The 22,970-nt window shown below is 38.3% G+C and overlaps 1 protein-coding gene across 6 annotated transcripts in view; it reads left to right on the top strand.

The window, feature by feature from the left end:
• LOC117331919 (E3 ubiquitin-protein ligase PDZRN3-B-like) overlaps positions 1–22,970 on the top strand; it is a 191,628-nt gene that overhangs the window by 53,919 nt on the left and 114,739 nt on the right. The window contains exon 1 of one of the 6 annotated variants that reach the window (XM_033890903.1): positions 12,487–12,589. The exons of the other annotated variants lie outside the window; for them this stretch is intronic. Within the exon in view, the coding sequence (XP_033746794.1) occupies positions 12,578–12,589 (12 nt within the window). The 5' untranslated portion in view covers positions 12,487–12,577. Of the gene's footprint in view, positions 1–12,486; positions 12,590–22,970 lie in introns of those variants that run through there. 6 annotated transcript variants of the gene reach the window in all.

The raw sequence follows: 22,970 nt of genomic DNA, 5'->3' as shown, positions 1-22,970 counted from the left end.
TTCAGTCTAGGGGAGACACAAGATAGTCAAGTTGTTTGTGGATTTCAGTCTGAGGGGGAGACACAAGATAGTCAAGTTGTTTGTGTATTTCAGTCTAGGGGAGACACAAGATAGTCAAGTTGTTTGTGGATTTCAGTCTAGGGGAGACACAAGATAGTCAAGTTGTTTGTGGATTTCAGTCTGAGGGGGAGACACAAGATAGTCAAGTTGTTTGTGGATTTCAGTCTAGGGGAGACACAAGATAGTCAAGTTGTTTGTGGATTTCAGTCTAGGGGAGACACAAGATAGTCAAGTTGTTTGTGGATTTCAGTCTAGGGGAGACACAAGATAGTCAATTTGTTTGTGGATTTCAGTCTAGGGGAGACACAAGATAGTCAAGTTGTTTGTGGATTTCAGTCTAGGGGACACACAAGATAGTCAAGTTGTTTGTGGATTTCAGTCTGAGGGGGAGACACAAGATAGTCAAGTTGTTTGTGGATTTCAGTCTAGGGGAGACACAAGATAGTCAAGTTGTTTGTGGATTTCAGTCTAGGGGAGACACAAGATAGTCAAGTTGTTTGTGGATTTCAGTCTAGGGGAGACACAAGATAGTCAAGTTGTTTGTGGATTTCAGTCTAGGGGAGACACAAGATAGTCAAGTTGTTTGTGGATTTCAGTATGGGGGAGACACAATATAGTCAATTTGTTTGTGGATTTCAGTCTGGGGGAGACACAAGATAGTCAAGTTGTTTGTGGATTTCAGTCTAGGGGAGACACAAGATAGTCAAGTTGTTTGTGGATTTCAGTCTGGGGGAGACACAAGATAGTCAAGTTGTTTGTGGATTTGTAGTCTGGTAATTCAGCAGAGGTCTATCATGATCCCTAATTTCCATAGCAATGACATCGAACATTTTTCTGTACATAGTGAAAATTCAATACCTGTATATTGTTGGAGTTTTTTAATGTCAAAGGTCAGTATCCCCAATCCAAATTGTCAAAGAACCTGTCAACAAGCTCAGCTGTCATCAGGCAGGTCCTCTATCTGTATGTAAACAGTAATCTATACAAATATGTCTCCTTTAGTCAATGTCATGTACTCCCCACAGCAATCATCCTTAATCTGTAAAAGTGGCATAAATCTCTAAGAAGTGGCCTTAGTCTATGAATAGTGGTGTTAACCTCCAAACAGTTGCCTTAGTCTATAGTGGCATAAGTATCTAAGCAGTGGCCTTAATCTGTAAATAGTGGTGTTAATCTCCAAGCCGTGGCCTTAGTCTAAATGGCATTAATCTCAAAGTAGTGGCCTAATTTATGCTGGTTAGCAAAAACCTTAATCTCAAAGTGGCATTGCTCATATTGGAGTCATGTCATTTATTCAAAGCCATATAGATATACAATTTCAAAGCAACGTCCTTCATTCCAAATTTGTCTTACTTCAACCAACATGTCCCAGCATCTCAAAGTGGCCAACTTGAATCCTGTTGTGTCGGCTTCATCTGTCCATGTCGGGCTGGAGACCTAGCCTGGACATCAGTGAAGAGTTCACGAGGCCTTAGCCAGAGTCCTTGTTTCTCTGATCCTTTAGAACACTCTGGCCAAGTTGAGCTCCAAAGTCAGGAGAGGTAATCATTGGAGTTGTGTACTCTCGGGTGGGTAGGCTGACACCATCAAGTGGGCTCCAGTTGATGTTAGCACGTTCATGTAATCAATCAGCCAGTTTGGGGGGAGAATCTCCAACCAGATTGCTAATCGCCAATATTGTAAAAACTTGCCTCACAAATCAATTGATTCAAGGAAACTGCAACATTTGGTCAGAATAATTACTGAGCGTGCCTCTGTTTACATCTCAAGATTGTTTGGCCTAGTCTGGACACATAGAAATATTGACTTAGTATGAATCTGGAAGAAAAATCTGCAATTGTGAAGGATGCATATGAACACTTGAGGTCAGATTTATCAATGTGATGCTTCTATCGCTCTCAATGGCTGGCATAGCAACATTTTACTCCAGTAACGCGTCACTCAAGCGACACGTCACTCTAGCACCACAATCCAGCAACACGTCACTCCTGCAATGAAGATTGTTACACAATAGACATACCAAAGTATTTTTTTTTTTTGCCCATTGATCCATCTATCATTTTTCAGGATATAGCAAGTTGTAATTTATTGGTCAAAAATGGCGATATTTTGTGGGTTTTTTCACTTGGTCATGTCAATTGGCACAGTATGGGGTAGTGGAGTCAGGTTCATGTCAAATTTTAGATCAATTTAATTGAAAATTTTGTAAAAAATAAGACCTAATGACAGTTGACAGGTTGAGGATTATTGAGTATTGACAGGAGCGGTAAGAGAATCTGTGTTGTGAGAGCCTCCAGGTCTGTTTGTGGGCATTAATCACAGCCCACTAACCACCATCCATCTTTTAATTACCATGGAATCCAAAGTAGATCAGTATCTCCTTCATTTCTTACTGCCAATTAAATCATGGAGAAATATTTTTCATTTTGATAGGGTGTGCAAATGTGACTGGGTGTTTATGGTAAATACATCTATCACTTGTTCACAGATGTTGGAGGATGGGGTTTTAATGAGGGGTTATATGCCTACACCAAGGGTTAGTCTGACACGGTTTGTGAGGCCAAATCTGGTGTGAAACCTTCAGGATAAACATTGACCTGAGAGGTGAAACACACTACTAAACATTAACACCTTCCACTGTGATAAATTGATTCCAAAGATGGATTTTCTCTCCAAATTGATTGATAAATAACCTCCCTAGAAACATGTTCAGTTTTCATTAGAAAAATACCGCTGAAGGCATTCTGTTTTTCTTCAAAATGAAAATGAGTGATATTAACAAAATGGCAAAAAATATGCCTATCCATTAAAATGAAGACATGTTTAAGAGCACTCTTACTTTATAACTGTCTCAGGGATATTTACCCATCATTTCAATACACTCTGTAGTTGAAAAAAAGTGATTGCAATAATACGTTTCCTTTAATTATCTTTTTCTAATATAGCATCTGTTCTGGTTTGATGAATATATTTTTTTAGATTGATATTCATACAAATCATATACATGATAGTCGGTATAATCTGGCACGGAGCCAGGGCTTTAACATGCGAGATGTTGTCACCGTAAGGTCAACATGGATTGACAGAGTGTCATTTTTTCCCCTGGATTTTGGCTCCGGCCAGACGCTTTCTATTTCTTAAATACAAAACATGCATCAGAATCGGTCTTTTTTTCCTGATATTTTTTCAAAAATTTTGAAGATCATTCATGATGATGAATAAGAAAATTACAGGGAGAATTTGGCTGTCCAATATGGATATATTATTACACTGTAATCTATTATAAAGTCATCTGTTGTTGGAATCTTTGGAAGAACAAGAGCAATAAGGTCTTACACAAGACAAATGATGTTGTACTCTTCTCTATAAAAAGGATGTATTACATATGAAGTGAATATACTGCTGCTCTTTTATCTCCATACTTCATGCCAATTGGGTAGTTTTTATTTGCCTAAGGCCATTGTTTGTCTCCAGTACCAGACTTCTGCTACCATCACAATTTCAGTATTGATTCCTTACAAATACATATAACAAAACGATCTTGACGGTCCCTGATTTTGGATAATGTGTATCCCAGAGCGAGGTTTTGGTGGCCTTTATTCCGACCCTATATGAATCCTCTGAGACTGTGTGTTGTGGGGGAATCCATGCCACAGGTTTGCCCCTTGATATTCCCAGTTTACGCTAATGGTATTGGATCCTACAAGGTTTAAAAGCAGATGTCTGTGAGAGAATGTTGATGTCATCACCAATATATCGTCATAATCTCAAAAGCAACAACTCAACAAAATGAAATTTCCTCTAGCTTTAATGCAATGGAGCATAACTTCTATAGAAATGTTGACTTTATCTGTGTTTATTTCATAACCTCCGAAGAACTTTCTAGTTTGTTCTGTTTGATGGCACATGAGATTATACATCGTTGTCCATAACCACAGTAAAGACCATTGTGATATAGGATAATCAGTACTGTTATTGTAGTTGATATCTACTTGTATTCGTAACGACAGTTATTGAATATTGATAATACAATAAAGCTGTACCATTCGAAAAAAATCATATACAGGGAGAGAAATCTGATCGGAGAACCATTAGCTATGAGTCTGTGGGTGCATGGACTTATCAGTCCTCCATGTTTATGTACTTGACGTGAATCTTGTGTCACATACAATATATGATTACTAGGGTTTTATATTCCAACCAATGATACTTATAGGCCAGAATGGCAAGAGAACCGATTGTTAGGTTAGGTTCCATGTCTGTTTATATGGATTCAGTGCTATGATTTCATCTATTTTATCTTAACAATGATATTTTATGAGTTTTAGATCAATATTAAGCTTTTGTTACATACTGAAATAGTGTTTTATTAATGGAAGTCATTATTCTACGCAGTACATTCCAGTTGGGCTGATAATATTTTATGCCAAAGGTTAAAGGTCATCTATATTTAAGAGGTTACCATGATTATCTTAGCAAACTGATCTATATTCATGCAACTAGTGTCACCAAATGAACATTCACTTTCTAATCCTTTGGAGCAGTATTTTGATCAAGTGAACAATTTGCCTGGAGACTTTGACCTTTGACTAAGGTGACCCTGACATCGTAACCCTTCATTTGGGGTCACCATAGCAATCCTGGTGTTGAAATTTAGGATAAAGATTCAAATAAACAGCAAATAGGTGACTTCAGGTGAGAAAGGAAATGCAGGTGATGTGTGATCGGGAGATGTTGATTTATCATTCATCCCCCCCCATCAATTATCTCCTTGATGTAGTCATTGATGTATTCATTGAGGTATGAACCTGTTTACTATATTTTGCCTTTGCCAGATTTGGTCAGTGTACATATGAAGACCGTGAAAGCATCAAAGTGTCTGAGGTTTGTCTGGGCTGTATCAGGTTTCTCTATGTTGACAGAGTTTCCTTAGTTCTGTATATCTTTCCCATGGCTTCCAAACACAAAATCTGTGTATATTCAACAAAAAAATCCCAAGACATTAGTTTATTTGTGGGTGACCACAACATTTAAGCCATTAAAGGGTCCACTTTAGTGGTCAAACAATGATTTACTGTGGTCAGTTGCTGGACCACACACACCACATTAAGCTGTGGTCAGTGCTAGGCTGTGGTTTGACCAGTCCCAATATTGTCAGTCTGATGTATGGTCAAGCTATGATGCCATTATCAGTGGTAGAAGAATTAACTATTGTCCAAAATAGGGTTACTTTTACTTGTCATTGTCCAAGGCAGTAGTTATACATTCACCTTGGGTCAGAATTAGAGTTTTATAGATCTATATTAGCCTTTGTGGGATAAGATTCACATCGGCAAAGTATAGGTGAAATAGATCAAACTTTAAAACCAGGGATTTAATTGAAAAAAGAAAACAAATTTACGACCTTAATGTTCTAGAACCAAGTTTAGAATGTTCTATTAGGCTAAAGAAATGTTGTTAATTTGAAAAAAAGGAAGATTTATGAGTAAGACTGAGTTTCTTCACAGGAATTCCCAGTAGATTAGTCGATCACACCTTAAGAATCATCACTGGTGGTCTCTATAGTGATAACAGTTATAATTTATTGAAAACAAAATTAGCATTATTCTAAAGAAGAAAAAAATGTAAATTGGAAGAAGTTGAATAGAGTATTATAATTCCTCAAACAATTTAGCTTCATCTGATACAAAATTTACATAATAGGAAACTTAGCCCAACTGAAATACCAATTGTTTGAAACTGATTAAAGAGTGCCCCTTGTCCTATTCTGAAAAGCCTCTCAGTAAGTTAACTCTTGGTAAGTACTAGAGTAGTTGGGTATAGATAGACAAAAGAGTAAAAAGCCCCTTTTCCCCATCCTTCAGTCTGAAATGAACCTCATTTCAAAAGTGGAGTATAGATAGACAAAACAGTAAAAAAAAACCTTTTCCCCATCCTTCAGTCTGAATTTAACTTCAGTACGAAAGTGGAGAGTAGACAAAACAGTGAAAAAAACCCTTTTCCCCATTCTTTAGTCTGAATTTAACCTCCGTTCAAAAGTGGGGAGTACATCCTTCAGTCTGAATTTAACTTTCAGTACGAAAGTTGAGAGTAGATAGACAAAACAGTAAAAAGTCCATTCTCCCCATCCTTCTGTCTAAATTTAACCTCGATAAGTACTAGAGTGGGGTATAGATAGACAGAACTTTGTTAAACTTTCTTTTTTTCATCTAATTCTGTGTGCATAGTACAAGAGATGTTTTTTTCACATGTTGAACCTTGTGATTTGTTTTCTCTCGGTCGTCCTAGGTAGGTCTGAGCATTCTAATGCAACAATGACACCAGATGACAATGCTCCCGCGTAGACTTGCACACAATAGCTACCCAGCTGAGCAGACACTTGAGCGAGGAATCCCCACCGAGGGTACACATTCAGGAGGACACAAAATCTACGATATACTACACACAAACTGTGTTTACATTGTTATAGAGATGAAGGAATGAAATTAGCCTTCTGTTCAGATATAATATGAAACATTTGCAAGATTTTTTTCGTTCAGGTGTAATTTGAACCATTCATAAAACATCTTGAGATTCCAGTCTTTCTCACTATACAGTAAAGGTTAAATAGTTTGCTCCTTCACGATTTTTAATTCACTATTTATCAGTTGAAATATGTGAGTTTTTTCGTTGCTTTGAGGTCTTGCACAGATCCAATTAGACAATCCAGGAAAAAAGGATCCAGGTTAATAGTGAGTCGCCTCAGGTACCTTAATCTACACTATATCCACAAGTAACTTCATAGTCTCAGTCGCTGAAATGTTTGACTTTGTCAATCCCGACTGTCACAGATGTAAGCTTTTAATGATAGTCTAGTTTTGTTTAACGTAATGTATTACAACTCTCGTAACACATTATAGCTCGGGTGGGAAAGTCCGACACCTTTATTCCCAAGCTTGACTTCCCATTCCTCAGAGGTAGAAATTACTCACCTATTACGAGGTGACTACTCTGGCTTTTCTGTGTATTATTGAGATTGATATCGGCTGGTAGATTTTCCCACCACACAACTATAGTCATACTGTATGAATTCAAACCGGCTCATCTTGTCAGCACAGATTTTAAAAAATAGTAGAGCACAGTAAATTATTGTCAATTTTCTGATGTTAATTCGATCATATTTAAATTATTGTATAAAATGGCTATTAGTGTCTGTGTTCATGTATGAAATAGTTCTCATGGCAAATCACTGCACTATAAGCAGTTTAAAATCTTTCATGATATTTGATGCAGATTGAGATGAAATTGTACTTAGAAAGGTAAAAGTTCCATGGAATTTAACTGGACTTGATTGTAGAACATGCTACTGTTACAGAAGTGTGAAACATGAATGTAAACATGATAAAGTCAGATGCATGTTATAATTGATAAATATTGATAGGGAAAGAAATTTACAATCACTTTCCAAAGGTGTGACACCTCATATGTATGGGAGTGATCATGACCACATAACCTTCAGCAGATCAGCTGGACAGGTTAAGAACAATTGTTAGTTTAACTTACAAAACATACAAATCTATAGATCAGTACTCAGAATACATCATAACTTGTATTTCATGCATTTTAATGCCACCTTCATCTGTTCCTGTTACGTCACAGTGATGGTTGTGTCGCCAAGTCACAGTGATGGTTGTGTCGCCATGGTGATGGTCTGGCATGCATGCCCATGGACCAGAAATAGCAATGTTTTACTATTTCCTTCATTAGGCATCCATATAAGACAGGATGTCTTTGCTGTGCCATCCACTTCCTGTGCCATCCACTTCCTTTGTGTTTCGGTCGTACATAAATTCTGAAGCTGTAATATGTTCGCCCCTACCTTATGATACTCAATAAATTAACCACTTTCATCTTGCCTACCTACCAATTATAATTGTCTACAAGTTCTATATTTGAAAAAAAAATCAATTTTCTATGTTTTTCCCCTTTGAGTATGACTTCCCCTCTTCTCCCTCCCCCTACCAACTCCTCATTGATGCAGGCAGCTAAACCAGGGATTAACAGCAATTTTTTCCCTGTCTAATTATCTATTATAAATGCTCAATAAATCTCTATACATACACAGGAGATCAATGGTGTGTCCATTTTTGCAATGTGGCTGCCACTGGTTATCCTCTGGAACAATTGCAGTAGAAGGCGTCCTTATCAAGTACAAATCCATTGCATGCACATTGTATAATTGTAGATAAGAAGCATGCTTCCTTACCGACCCAATGTGCCCTTATCAACTGATCAGCAATATACATGCATTTATATTATTTATGACATAGCCACAATTCAGGCTTGTTAAGATAGAAATTCTGTCAAGAATGCTGAACTTATGTTCTCTTTTGATATGAAAGCAGAGTTAATCAGACAGACTGAAGTTAGTGTGCATAATTCATGTTTAAATGTGTCTGGCAGGTGGACAACCTAGTGACAATCAGTACATATCAGTACTCTATCTTAAAATTCTCAACATCTGTCATCTCAGAAAGCTTTCTCCATCTTTTAAAATGGATGTCTTGAAATCTTTCCATCTTTTAAAGAGAAAAAGCTGCATACATAATTTTTGAAACCTTTTAGAAAAGAAACAAAAGTAAGGATGTTTTAGCTGTTACTTAATGCTTTGTGTGTAAAAAAAACTCCCCTTATTACAATCACATGGATTTCATGTATTGTCCCAGTTGGTTAAAAATCTAACAGCCTGTAAGCCATGCTGGTCAGCCCTGATGTAGGGTAAAGTTTAGGGAGTCTATAAGCCGTGCTGGTCAGCCCTGATGTAGGGTAAAGTTTAGGGAGTCTGTAAGCCTTGCTGGTCAGCCCTGATGTGTGGTAAAGTTTAGGGAGTCTGTAAGCCATGCTGGTCAGCCCTGATGTAGGGTAAAGTTTAGGGAGTCTGTAAGCCTTGCTGGCCAGCCCTGATGTACATTGTAGGGTAAAGTTTAGGGAGTCTGTAAGCCTCGCGCTGGTCAGCCCTGATGTACATTGTAGGGTAAAGTTTAGGGAGTCTGTAAGCCTTGCTGGCCAGCCCTGATGTACATTGTAGGGTAAAGTTTAGGGAGTCTGTAAGCCTTGCTGGCCAGCCCTGATGTACATTGTAGGGTAAAGTTTAGGGAGTCTGTAAGCCATGCTGGTCAGCCCTGATGTACATTGTAGGGTAAAGTTTAGGGAGTCTGTAAGCCTTGCTGGTCAGCCCTGATGTGTGGTAAAGTTTAGGGAGTCTGTAAGCCTTGCTGGTCAGCCCTGATGTAGGGTAAAGTTTAGGGAATCTGTAAGCCATGCTGGTCAGCCCTGATGTAGGGTAAAGTTTAGGGAGTCTGTAAGCCATGCTGGTCAGCCCTGATGTAGGGTAAAGTTTAGGGAGTCTGTAAGCCTTGCTGGCCAGCCCTGATGTAGGGTAAAGTTTAGGGAGTCTGTAAGCCTTGCTGGTCAGCCCTGATGTAGGGTAAAGTTTAGGGAGTCTGTAAGCCTTGCTGGTCAGCCCTGATGTAGGGTAAAGTTTAGGGAGTCTGTAAGCCTTGCTGGTCAGCCCTGATGTAGGGTAAAGTTTAGGGAGTCTGTAAGCCATGCTGGTCAGCCCTGATGTAGGGTAAAGTTTAGGGAGTCTGTAAGCCTTGCTGGCCAGCCCTGATGTAGGGTAAAGTTTAGGGAGTCTGTAAGCCTTGCTGGTCAGCCCTGATGTAGGGTAAAGTTTAGGGAGTCTGTAAGCCATGCTGGTCAGCCCTGATGTAGGGTAAAGTTTAGGGAGTCTGTAAGCCTTGCTGGCCAGCCCTGATGTAGGGTAAAGTTTAGGGAGTCTGTAAGCCTTGCTGGCCAGCCCTGATGTAGGGTAAAATTTAGGGAGTCTGTAAGCCTTGCTGGCCAGCCCTAAAGGGAGGACATGCAGTGTGGATGATGGTGAAAGTCCATTTACAATGTAACTTTTTTTTAGCCAACCGGAATGTTTTTTTTCAAATGAAGGAACTAGAAAGCCATTTGTTGGGTTATGGTTGAATGATATCCTTCTGTTATGGTAATTCTACCTGCATCCTCATGTTCATGGCGTATGAAACATTTTCATGCTTGAGAGATTTCACACCAAACTATTTTGTATGGATCATTTGGATTTTTTTAAACCTTCTTCCTCATCCATGTATAATTACTGATTGGCAATATATTAAAATTGATTTGTTTTCACTGAGGGATTGGTACTTGGCCACATGAAAGCACAGAGGTTTACATTGAGAAGGCTGACCCTACAATAGTTATGAAGATAGAAATATAGTGGTACTATCCATCATAAGCCTTCATGTAACTGTAGCAAAATGATTTCTTTGTGAATAGACTGTTGTCCTGGCTTTAGTCTGCTGATGAGATCCAATCATGGCTTCCATCCATAGACTGTGAGCTGTGTAGATTTAGGGGGCTGTGGAAGCCTTGAGTTGTGAGAGGTTATCAATATTAGACACCATTGTACCTCCGATTGATGGTACAGAGGCTGACGAGAGAATGTCACTGCTTTGTTTGTTTTGATCCAGTCCAGGCGCCCATCTATCATGGTGGGGAAAAGAAAATTAGGACCCTCCCCTAGCTCTCATGTAAATATGATTTGGGGATTAGAAAAGTGTTAGGATTGTTTGTTTAGTTGTCCAATTCCTCATTCATACTTCTTTCTGTTCCTCCTTCTTTGTCCCACGTCATTCCTCAGTTCTTTTGTTATTTCTTATCCGTTTGAGTTAAAACAGAGTGGGCAAAGACAATTATGACACAGCAAAAAGATTGACTTTGGCTATAACACCACATAAGGTAGATATAACTTACACTACACCTCAAATGACAAATGGACAGGAAGATTTATTGTTTTTATCAAAGTGAGATCAACATTAACCAACATTAGGATCAGTGTCTTAAAACACTTAAATTTTCATATGTACAGCGACCTGGTCAGGACCCCGCTACACGAGCGTCCTGTGGTTGATCATTCAAGGTCATTTCTGGTGACCTTTGGAGATGAAAGTTCAATATAATGATTTTTGATATGGACTGGAAATCATCGGATGAATAGCCACAGTAAAAACACAACATAAATCACCTAATACCAGATGGAGACAAACTGTTGAGTTAGTCAGATGTTCAACTGTAAACCATTGATGACTGGAATTAAAACATTTAGAATTGGATTATTGAGTTGTTTAGAATTTGTTTGAAACAAAGTGTCATAATGATGATTTAAAGGTTTATTTCTAAATTTAACATACCTGTTCACAATGCAATGGTTATTTGTTTCAAAACCAATCTGTGTCATTCCAATCGCGGATATGAGTTGTTACCTGTTTCAACCAATCAGCAGTATCTGTGTAAATACTAGCAGTACATTAGTCACTGGACTAGTACAAATGTCGGCCGCTAATTGAAGTTTCTGAAATTGGTGCCGGGGCATTGATTGAATCTTGACTCACCTCTATTAACATATTTGAACTTAACATTAAGCGGCATAATGCTATTTGTGTACATTATTGTTCTTTGGACATCGGACACTGATAGTCGGGTTGGACACTCATGACTGGGCCTGCTTAATTATGGCTATATACAACAGTTCAGACTTGATACAGCGTCCAGAATGACGATCTGACCTTCTGTTTGTCAATGTCTGGCCTATACTTAATGGAAAAAATGATTATTAAACAGAACAAGTTGTCAATGATGTTTCGGTTTGTGTGTATTGTTGGGATTTAATCGTTTGTCATTTCCTGGGTCACTATTACAACTGTCAAACAGTTTCTCAATATTTGCTCGCTGGAGACCATCCTTTCTGTGTATATTGACTTGACCAATATAATTCTGCCCTCAAACAATCACACCTTAATGATGCCTTTCATTTTCTTTGATTCCTATTTCCAATTATTCACCTGTAGGGCTTGCAAATGCATTCTGCCTGAGGTGAGAAACAGCGAGGCCGTCACGGTTGGATGACTGTCGATAACAGAGAATTGACTTTTATTCCACACATGGCTCACATAACTAAGTATTGATTGTATTTGGATGAATTCTAGATGAATGATTTATATCATTTAATGGGAAAAAAAGAAACAAAATCACAGTAGTAGTCTTGGTTTATTTACCTTGTTTCAACAACACAAACTGCCGAATGCCGATTGTGTAAGGTCGTTTCTGTTACGATCTTGACATCTTGTAGTTCGCCGATCTATAGCTATACAGTGAGCATAAAAACCTATGTAGCAGAGTTTGATTGGTTACCGAGGACAGAGAAACCCTTACATGTGATATTAAATTGAATAATATATTCCATTGTATTGTGGCATGTGGATGTGTTTGTTGAGACTAGTTGGGTCAGTTGAACGTCTCTCCTAGTGTCAGTGACAGCCGTGATAAGTAACAGTGCGGCAATGTGGGCTAGACTATCATAGTGACAGCAACAAACACATGTCATTGGTCAGTAGGACTGTGTGTGCAGCATGCATGTGGCTTGATTTGACTTCTGGAGTTTGACCATTAGATGGCATATCAGGTAAGTTACTACTTATACCTTCTGTTAAGTTCAGTTTCTTTTATTTGCGTTTTTGTAAAAATGAATTGTTTAAGTCTTTGTCATGGTTGTGACATGCCTTTCATGTTTTATTTTTCTTCTTCAATTTTTGTGCCTTTACAATTGCTTCATCAATGTGAAAAGGGTATATGTTTTTTCCTGCAATGGTTAATGTCTGACTTGTGTTATTATATAATTTCAGATCGTCATTACACCTTTTTTGTTTTGATCCATGATTTTTTTTGATAAATTCAATTTCAAACAAAGTGATGAGTAGTAGACTATTTCAAAGTTTCAAATTCTTAATTTTACATGTAAACTCTTAATGGAACAAGAAAAAATAAATTACATCAATACATTTTTTGCCTGTAAATACATTTGTGTGTTTCCTTATAAGATGACACCACCTTGCTCATTGCTGTTTTCACTCCGGAGTAATAACGTAGCCCAGCTTATATTGGTTATATCCTAGTGGTCTTACCAGATATCCGGGCTGTGTTGGGGACCACATATTGGATATGTCTCCTTAGGATAGATAGACCTCATCCTCTATTTGAAATGGAGATTCCTGGTTGTGTAATCTATTTCAGACACCACAGCCAATGTGTTCTTCTGTACTATCGTATATATTTTTTGTGCGTGGAGGTGGATTAGGTTCCCGATACTTCTGATATAACAGGGTCTTTTGGGAAGTAATTGGAAAAAGTAATGGAAAGGAGATATAGTGATGTACCTTATATCTGGTGTCATGACAACACTAACTGTTGTCCTCCACCATGATGTGTTTTATGACATCACATCCTGTCCTTAAGGGAGCTTATTGCTCTTGGAATTCACAATAAAATTATATCAGCACCTGAAGTATTTGTTGATGTTGTAAAAAACTCAATGACTTCCATACACACAGTTCCATTAACGAAGAAGGCCACAATACATATAACTGTCAAGTCGGGATTAACCATGACATTCAAACATACACATGACTCAGATTTTTCAGAAGGGTTTCACATCTGTAAGGCTTGTTTGCCTAAACGTGAATTTGTAAGGCTGTGATGTTGGTTGACTTCTAGGGTTAAAATGTCTATTTCAATAACATCAGGAACAAGCACAAAAATATCAGTAGAAATAATCAGTCACTTGAACATTTCTTCTCCTAAAAATGATCTGTAAAATGACTCTTATTAGGTTTATACAGCTACATGTATATCAATTTCTCCTAAACTATAGGTCTCCAGTAAATAATCATAGAAGTTTACTTTGAAAACGATTTTGGAAAGTGCAAGGAGTTCAAGCATACTCAAGTACAATGTTGTACAATTGAGCTGTCTATCAGATTAACTGTCTTAAGGGTTTTTGATTGTAGGACATTTAAAAAGAAACTTTAGTTATGTGATAAGTCTTTGTTTAATTGCTGGTGTAATTATTAAAATATTGTGATGGCCACATCCCTAAAGCTACAGCTGTAGTTTAGTTTATAATACATTTCCATAAATGACAATTTTGTTATCAAAACCAAAGATGTAATGGGAGAGACCTGTAGCTATTTGAACTTCAAGCAAATAATGGATTTGAGCAGGTGATGAAGATATATCTAGGAAAGTCAAAAACTAATGTTCCTTTGTAAATTACTGCACAATAAAGTAAGGTTAAATCTAAAGCCACCATAGAACTGTCATCAAAGAACTAAAGCTCACTACATGTATAAAACTAAAAGTCACCAGAGAACTAAGGGTCACTGGAGAACTAAAGGTCCAGAAGAACTACAGGTAAAACTATAGAACTAAAATTAAAGGTCACTACAGAGCTAAAGGTCATTGCAAAACTAAAGGTTACTGAAGAACAAAAGGACATCACAGAACTCAAGGTCACCATAGAACTTAAGGTCAAAACAGAACTGAAGATCAATGCCAATAAAGGTCACTACAAAACTAAAGGTCAATCCTAATTAAGGTCACTATGAAACTAAAGGTCAGTACCAATAAAGGTCACTATAAAACTTAAGGTCAGTACCAATAAGGGTCACTACAAAACTAAAGGTCAGTACCAATAAAGGTCACTACAAAACTAAAGGTCAGTACCAATAAAGGTCACTACAAAACTAAAGGTCAGTACCAATAAAGGTCACTACAAAGCTTAAGGTCAGTACCTATAAAGGTCACTACAAAACTAAAGGTCAGTACCTATAAAGGTCATTACAAAACTGAAGGTCAGTACCAATAAGGGTCACTAAAAAACTAAAGGGTAATATTCTTGTCTGTATCCCTGTAAATACTCTGGTGAATTTCTTGGTGATCTAACAGCTATCACCTCACATCTGAGCAGTGGTCCCTTGTGTCACAATTCTGTAAAGGTCAAGGGAAAACTACTTCAGCACATCTTACATTAATCTCTTTAGATCTGCTGTTGATCAAGGTCATACAGTTTCCCAGTCAAGGTCAATGAACTTTACTTGTATTAGAGACTTTATTTGATGATTAGACATTGTAATATATATATTATGTTTCAGTTGTCATGTAAGACACCACACCATATCATTCTCTTACAGAACCCCACAGTCATTTCAAAGAGCCACAGTTGTAAGTTATATAAGTTGAGGAATAGATTTCAGAGAGTGACATGTTAGGACCACACACATTTTGAATAAATTGAGCAAGACGATTGAACAGTAAGTAAACCATTGTCATTGAAAGTATGACATTCCTTCTGCAGCATGTTAAACCGCACATCTTTGTTAAATATTTCTATAACAGATCATATTGTTTTGAAATGCTGAAAATAAAAATAATTAATTCTGTCAATTAAAAGTCAAATTAATGTTTTGGGAGAAAAATCTATAAAAAATCAAAAATCATTTTAATATAATTGATCACTGAACACAGTAGGAAGATGTACTGCTGTATGGCAGTTCCCCACAAAGTATTAACATCTAAAGGAATGGAAAGCAACAGATCGGCTTTTGATGACAGAAGATGGTCCGAATGTTCTGTCCATTGCGGTGATATGGTGAGGTTTATGAACACACAGGTTTGTCACTTGGGCTGGAGTTTGGTATCAATATCTATTAAACCCAGTACTGTAATGAGGATGAGGGATGTGTACACGAGGCCCGTTAATAAAGATTGATCTCCGCTAGGAATGGGAGACTGCAACTCCCAGCACTTCTGTAATGGATCAAGCCTGATGCAAACTCTTGCACAACTATGAATGAGACAGAATCAGGACTCTGGTTTAAACTTTCATGAAAAAATCATTTGGAATGGTGATCATCTATCAGAGTGGATGTTCTTTCTGACAGATGGAGAGTAAATCTGCTGGGATAAGCTGTAACCAAAGAAACATGGAAGTCAGTGTTATGGTGCTGGAAACAAGTCTACATCATGTGGTAGTTTAGTAAAAAAAACAAAAAAAAGATGTTTTGTTCTGCATGGTCCTGCAAAAAAATTTGTAATCCATGTTTTAGATGAGTTTTATTAATGTTAAACTCTGTTTATTGAAATAAAAGCTATATCTATTTTTATTCTATTTTTTCCAATTGTTGAGAGAAAATGTTTGTCATTGGAGACACATTCAATTGTGGCAGCAAATTCATATGGTCTTTTTGTTGGCCATACTGGTGTTACAAATTTGACTTGTGTATATACTGGTGTTACAAATTTGACTTGAGTATACTGGTGTCAGAGCGTGGACACACAAAACAGCTTGGTTTTTAGATATCCTTATTGTTTTTGGTCCAAGCTATCTTTAATGAGATCCCCAATCACTTCAGTATGATATAGCATGGTTGTCTTCAATTCCTGTTTTCAGGTTGTCGATAGGTAACAAACCTTTAACACAATAAGCCCATGTCTGGTAATAAGCCCACCTAATATTTATTACAGTTCAGTGGAAACTCAACAAGTGTGTTCTTTTTATTGTTCACTAGTCAACAAAATACTTTTGAGTCTGAGATTAATCATGCCGCACAGGGATAACAGTAGGATGAGTAATGTAGTACATAATTATATTTGGGCACACAAGTAAGTGGAATGGGTGTTCCTTACTCAGGGTGTTCAGGATTTACACCTGCATGGCCAGAAACCAATGATGAAATTCCCCATGCTTTTTTTATTCCGATGCATTTGAATGAAGTATAATATATGCTTTTACAATATGTCAAGATTTTGATAAATTTTCATTTCACATTTGGCAAGACTAAATTCACAAGGAATAATAGAAATGATATGAGTCAAAAGAATGAGAAAAATAAAAGATAAAATTTGTGAGATATTGTCAACGAGCATTTAATGTGAACTATGTAGTGATTGATGACGGGGAATGGTAACTGGATATTTAATGGTGATAAAGGGATATTGTCCTTCACTACCAACACCTAATTAGGGCTGTAGTCATGTCTATCTAGTGATGTAGTCATGTGTCTCCACTGTCAGGTAATCCACTCCTATTTAGTGATGTAGTCATGTGTCTCCACTGTCAGGTAATCCACTCCTATTTAGTGATGTAGTCGTGTGTCTCCACTGTCAGGTAACCCATTCCTATTTAGTGATGTAGTCGTGTGTCTCCACTGTCAGATAACCGACTCCTATTTAGTGATGTAGTCGTGTGTCTCCACTGTCAGATAACCGACTCCTAATTAATGCTGTAGTCATGTGTCTCCACTGTCAGGTAACCCACTCCTATTTAGTGATGTAGGTGTGTATCTCCACTGTCAGGTAACCCACTCCTATTTAGTGATGTAGTCGTGTGTCTCCACTGTCAGGTAACCCACTCCTATTTAGTGATGTTGTCGTGTGTCCCCACTGTCAGTAACCCACTCCTATTTAGTGATGTAGTCGTGTGTCTCCACTGTCAGGTAACCCACTCCTATTTAGTGTTGTAGTCCTGTGTCTCCACTGTCAGGTAACCCACTCTTATTTAGTGATGTGTGTCTCCAATGTCAGGTAACCCACTCCTATTTAGTGATGTTGTCGTGTGTCTCCACTGTCAGGTGACCCACTCCTATTTAGTGATGTAGTCATGTGTCTCCACTGTCAGGTAACCCATTCCTATTTAGTGATGTAGTTGTGTGTCTCCACTGTCAGGTAACCCATTCCTATTTAGTGATGTTGTCGTGTGTCTCCACTGTCAGGTAACCCACTCCTATTTAGTGATGTTGTTGTGTGTCTCCACTGTAAGGTAACCCACTCCTATTTAGTGATGTAGTTGTGTGTCTCCACTGTCAGGTAACCCACTCCTATTTAGTGATGTAGTTGTGTGTCACCACTGTCAGGTAACCCACTCCTATTTAGTGATGTAGTCATGTGTCTCCACTGTCGGGTAACCCACTCCTATTTAGTGCTGTAGTCCTGTGTTTCCACTGTCAGGTAACCCACTCCTATTTAGTGATGTAATTGTGTGTCTCCACTGTCAGGTAACCCACTCCTATTTAGTGCTGTAGTTTGTGTCTCCACTGTCAGGTAACCCACTCCTATTTAGTGATGTAGTCGTGTGTCTCCAGTATCAGGTAACCCACTCCTATTTAGTGATGTAGTCATGTGTCTCCACTGTCAGGTAACCCACTCCTATTTAGTGATGTAGTCGTGTGTCTCCACTGTCAGGTAACTCACTCCTATTTAGTGATGTAGTCATGTGTCTCCACTGTCAGGTAACCCACTCCTATTTAGTGCTGTAGTCGTGTGTCTCCACTGTCAGGTAACCCACTCCTATTTAGTGATGTAATTGTGTGTCTCCACTGTCAGGTAACCCACTCCTATTTAGTGCTGTAGTTTGTGTCTCCACTGTCAGGTAACCCACTCCTATTTAGTGATGTAGTCGTGTGTCTCAACTGTAAGGTAACCCACTCCTATTTAGTGATGTAGTCGTGTGTCTCCACTGTCGGGTAACCCACTCCTATTTAGTGATGTAGTCGTGTGTCTCCACTGTCGGGTAACCCACTCCTATTTAGTGATGTAGTTGTGTGTCTCCACTGTTGGGTAACCCACTCCTATTTAGTGATGTAGTCGTGTGTCTCCACTGTCGGGTAACCCACTCCTATTTAGTGATGTAGTTGTGTGTCTCCACTGTCAGGTAACCCACTCCTATTTAGTAATGTTGTCGTGTGTCTCCACTGTCAGGTAACCCACTCCTATTTAGTAATGTTGTCGTGTGTCTCCACTGTCAGGTAACCCACTCCTATTTAGTGTTGTAGTGGTGTGTCTCCACTGTCAGGTAACCCACTCCTATTTAGTGATGTAGTGGTGTGTCTCCACTGTCAGGTAACCCACTCCTATTTAGTGATGTAGTCGTGTGTCTCCACTGTCAGGTAACCCACTCCTATTTAGTGATGTGTGTCTCCACTGTCAGGTAACCCACTCCTATTTAGTGATGTAGTTGTGTGTCTCCACTGTCGGGTAACCCACTCCTATTTAGTATTGTTGTCGTGTGTTTCCACTGTCAGGTAACCCACTCCTATTTAGTGCTGTAGTTTGTGTCTCCACTGTCAGGTAACCCACTCCTATTTAGTGATGTAGTCGTGTGTCTCCAGTATCAGGTAACCCACTCCTATTTAGTGATGTAGTCCTGTGTTTCCACTGTCAGGTAACCCACTCTTATTTAGTGATGTGTGTCCCCACTGTCAGGTAACCCACTCCTATTTAGTGATGTAGTCCTGTGTTTCCACTGTCAGGTAACCCACTCCTATTTAGTGATGTAGTCGTGTGTCTCCACTGTCAGGTAACCCACTCCTATTTAGTAATGTTGTCGTGTGTCTCCACTGTCAGGTAACCCACTCCTATTTAGTGATGTAGTGGTGTGTCTCCACTGTCAGGTAACCCACTCCTATTTAGTGATGTAGTCCTGTGTTTCCACTGTCAGGTAACCCACTCCTATTTAGTGATGTAGTCCTGTGTTTCCACTGTCAGGTAACCCACTCTTATTTAGTGATGTGTGTCCCCACTGTCAGGTAACCCACTCCTATTTAGTGATGTAGTCCTGTGTTTCCACTGTCAGGTAACCCACTCCTATTTAGTGATGTAGTCGTGTGTCTCCACTGTCAGGTAACCCACTCCTATTTAGTAATGTTGTCGTGTGTCTCCACTGTCAGGTAACCCACTCCTATTTAGTGATGTAGTGGTGTGTCTCCACTGTCAGGTAACCCACTCCTATTTAGTGATGTAGTCGTGTGTCTCCACTGTCAGGTAACCCACTCCTAATTAGTGCTGTAGTCGTGTGTCTCCACTGTTGGTGTTCATTCTAACTTGTACTTTTAATAAAATGTGCGTGCTTGGCAACTGCAAAAAAAAAATATATAGAAAAAATCAGAAATAAACTGCAGGATAAGAATGCATGGTTCTTGAGTGGCGTTGAACCCCTATCCATCCCTCTTGGTATTTCAGATGTGGTATGATACAGATATTTGTAAAATGATTTGTATGACACTTGTTGTTGGTGATCGGTGATAATCGTATCCCTTTAGGACATTACACATGCGATAGTGTTACGGTATGTCTTTACCACTGTTCCTCGTCGAAGCATCGTCAGAACATCGTCAGCTGTGATCCTATGGATCACCAGGGTAATCTTATGTTTAACCAGGGTATCCATACAGAATTTTTTAACCAAAGTTAAGTAACACAATACAGAATTATCAACTTTCAAGGCTATAATGAATGCCCTGAGGACCTACCATTTCCAGTAGGGATACAGCTTGTTTTTAGATGGAGGAAAAACGTGAAAGTTTTGGATCAAAGAATCCAATCAGTTAAATCGTTGGTTATGACTCACATATCAACAAGCTTTTATTGATTGTTGTAATACTCTTTAGTTTTCACTGATGCTGTAGTCATTTAGCAGTTGTCTACATCAAGGTTTCAAATGTCAGTTGATTACTATGTTTTGTCAGCAAAGATCATCATTCGTCTGTTCTTCTGATGACATATGGTCATAAAGTGGAAAACACTGGATCAGAACTGGTGCATGTAGGTTTGATTTTATCAATATTTACAGATCAAAAGCTGTGCCCCATTGTCATTACTCGTATCACGATCATACAAGTTTTTGTCTCACGATTGTAGAAACATATTTCCTACCACACTTTCGACCTGCTTCTGGTATAATTATCTGGGGCACATCTTGGAAGGCGTTCAAAGAGCCAATGAAACCCTGCTTTACATGCTGGTTCTGAAACAATTACCATCCACTCTGCTGTAATTATTGGGAGATTTTCAACAGTGTTTGATCTCTGTATCCGCAAATGCTTATGACAAAAAAAAGACAAGCATAGACTTTTTGAATGTAGGGCTTTGTTCCTCGCATTGTCAAGGTATTGCCATGGAAACAGGATATCTATCAAATCCTCATCTTTTAGATGTTTGTTTTAGTTGTAGATTGAGTTGAGGTTTTGAGCACAAAAATGCATGTTTTATCACATGTAAACAGTTCTGTGGCGTCATATGCTGCATTAAAAGATATTTGAAATTGATAAATACATTTCAACAAAGTTTGCGTTACTTTACAAAACTTTACAAAGGACCATTTAATAATATGTTAATGGATTTGGAAAAACAAGTATTCTTTCATCTTTTCACTGCACTATGGCTGATGATTGCTGTATCTGTAATACAGTATATTAGGTTTAGTGTTGTTTTCCTTTAGTGAGGACTGTTCTACAAGGTTTAGTGTTGTTTAGTGAGGACTGTTTACAAGGTTTAGTGTTGTTTTCCTTTAGTGAGGTCTGTTCTACAAGGGTTAGTGTTGTTTACCTTTAGTGAGGACTGTTCTACAAGGTTTAGTGTTGTTTACCTTTAGTGAGGACTGTTCTACAAGGTTTAGTGTTGTTTAGTGAGGACTGTTCTACAAGGTTTAGGGTTGTTTAGTGAGGACTGTTCTACAAGGTTTAGGGTTGTTTAGTGAGGACTGTTCTACAAGGTTTAGTGTTGTTTTCCTTTAGTGAGGACTGTTCTACAAGGTTTAATGTTGTTTAGTGAGGACTGTTCTACAAGGTTTAGGGTTGTTTAGTGAGGACTGTTCTACAAGGTTTAGTGTTGTTTTCCTTTAGTGAGGACTGTTCTACAAGGTTTAATGTTGTTTAGTGAGGACTGTTCTACGATGTTTAGTGTTGTTTTCCTTTAGTGGGGACTGTTCTACAAGGTTTAGTGTTGTTTTCCTTTAGTGAGGACTGTTCTACAAGGTTTAGTGTTGTTTTCCTTTAGTGAGGACTGTTCTACAAGGTTTAGTGTTGTTTACCTTTAGTGAAGACTGTTCTACAAGGTTTAGTGTTGTTTACCTTTAGTGAGGACTGTTCTACAAGGTTTAGTGTTGTTTTCCTTTAGTGAGGACTGTTCTACCAGGTTTAGTGTTGTTTACCTTTAGTGAAGACTGTTTACAAGGTTTAGTGTTGTTTACCTTTAGTGAGGACTGTTCTACAAGGTTTAGTGTTGTTTACCTTTAATGAGGACTGTTCTACAAGGTTTAGTGTTGTTTACCTTTAGTGAGGACTGTTCTACAAGGTTTAGTGTTGTTTTCCTTTAGTGAGGACCGTTCTACAAGGTTTAGTGTTGTTTAGTGAGGACTGTTCTACAAGGTTTAGTGTGGTTTACCTTTAGTAAGGACTGTTCTACAAGGTTTAGTGTTGTTTACCTTTAGTGAAGACTGTTTACAAGGTTTAGTGTTGTTTACCTTTAGTGAGGACTGTTCTACAAGGTTTAGTGTTGTTTTCCTTTAGTGAGGACCGTTCTACAAGGTTTAGTGTTGTTTAGTGAGGACTGTTCTACAAGGTTTAGTGTGGTTTACCTTAAGTAAGGACTGTTCTACAAGGTTTAGTGTTGTTTTCCTTTAGTGAGGACCGTTCTACAAGGTTTAGTGTTGTTTAGTGAGGACTGTTCTACAAGGTTTAGTGTGGTTTACCTTTAGTAAGGACTGTTCTACAAGGTTTAGTGTTGTTTTCCTTTAGTGAGGACTGTTCTACAAGGTTTAGTGTTGTTTTCCTTTAGTGAGGACTGTTCTACAAGGTTTAGTGTTGTTTTCCTTTAGTGAAGACTGTTTACAAGGTTTAGTGTTGTTTAGTGAGGTCTGTTCTACAAGGTTTAGTGTTGTTTTCCTTTAGTGAGGACTGTTCTACAAGGTTTAGGGTTGTTTACCTTTAGTGAGGACTGTTCTACAAGGTTTAGTGTTGTTTTCCTTTAGTGAGGACCGTTCTACAAGGTTTAGTGTTGTTTAGTGAGGACTGTTCTACAAGGTTTAGTGTGGTTTACCTTTAGTGAGGACTGTTCTACAAGGTTTAGGGTTGTTTACCTTTAGTGAGGACTGTTCTACAAGGTTTAGTGTTGTTTTCCTTTAGTGAGGACCGTTCTACAAGGTTTAGTGTTGTTTAGTGAGGACTGTTCTACAA

The sequence above is a fragment of the Pecten maximus genome, chromosome 7 (genome assembly GCF_902652985.1).
Source record: "Pecten maximus chromosome 7, xPecMax1.1, whole genome shotgun sequence".
NCBI classification, from domain to species: domain Eukaryota; kingdom Metazoa; phylum Mollusca; class Bivalvia; order Pectinida; family Pectinidae; genus Pecten; species Pecten maximus.
The sequence above is the reverse complement of the archived record's forward strand: the minus strand, read 5'-3'. Positions and strand labels throughout refer to the sequence as shown.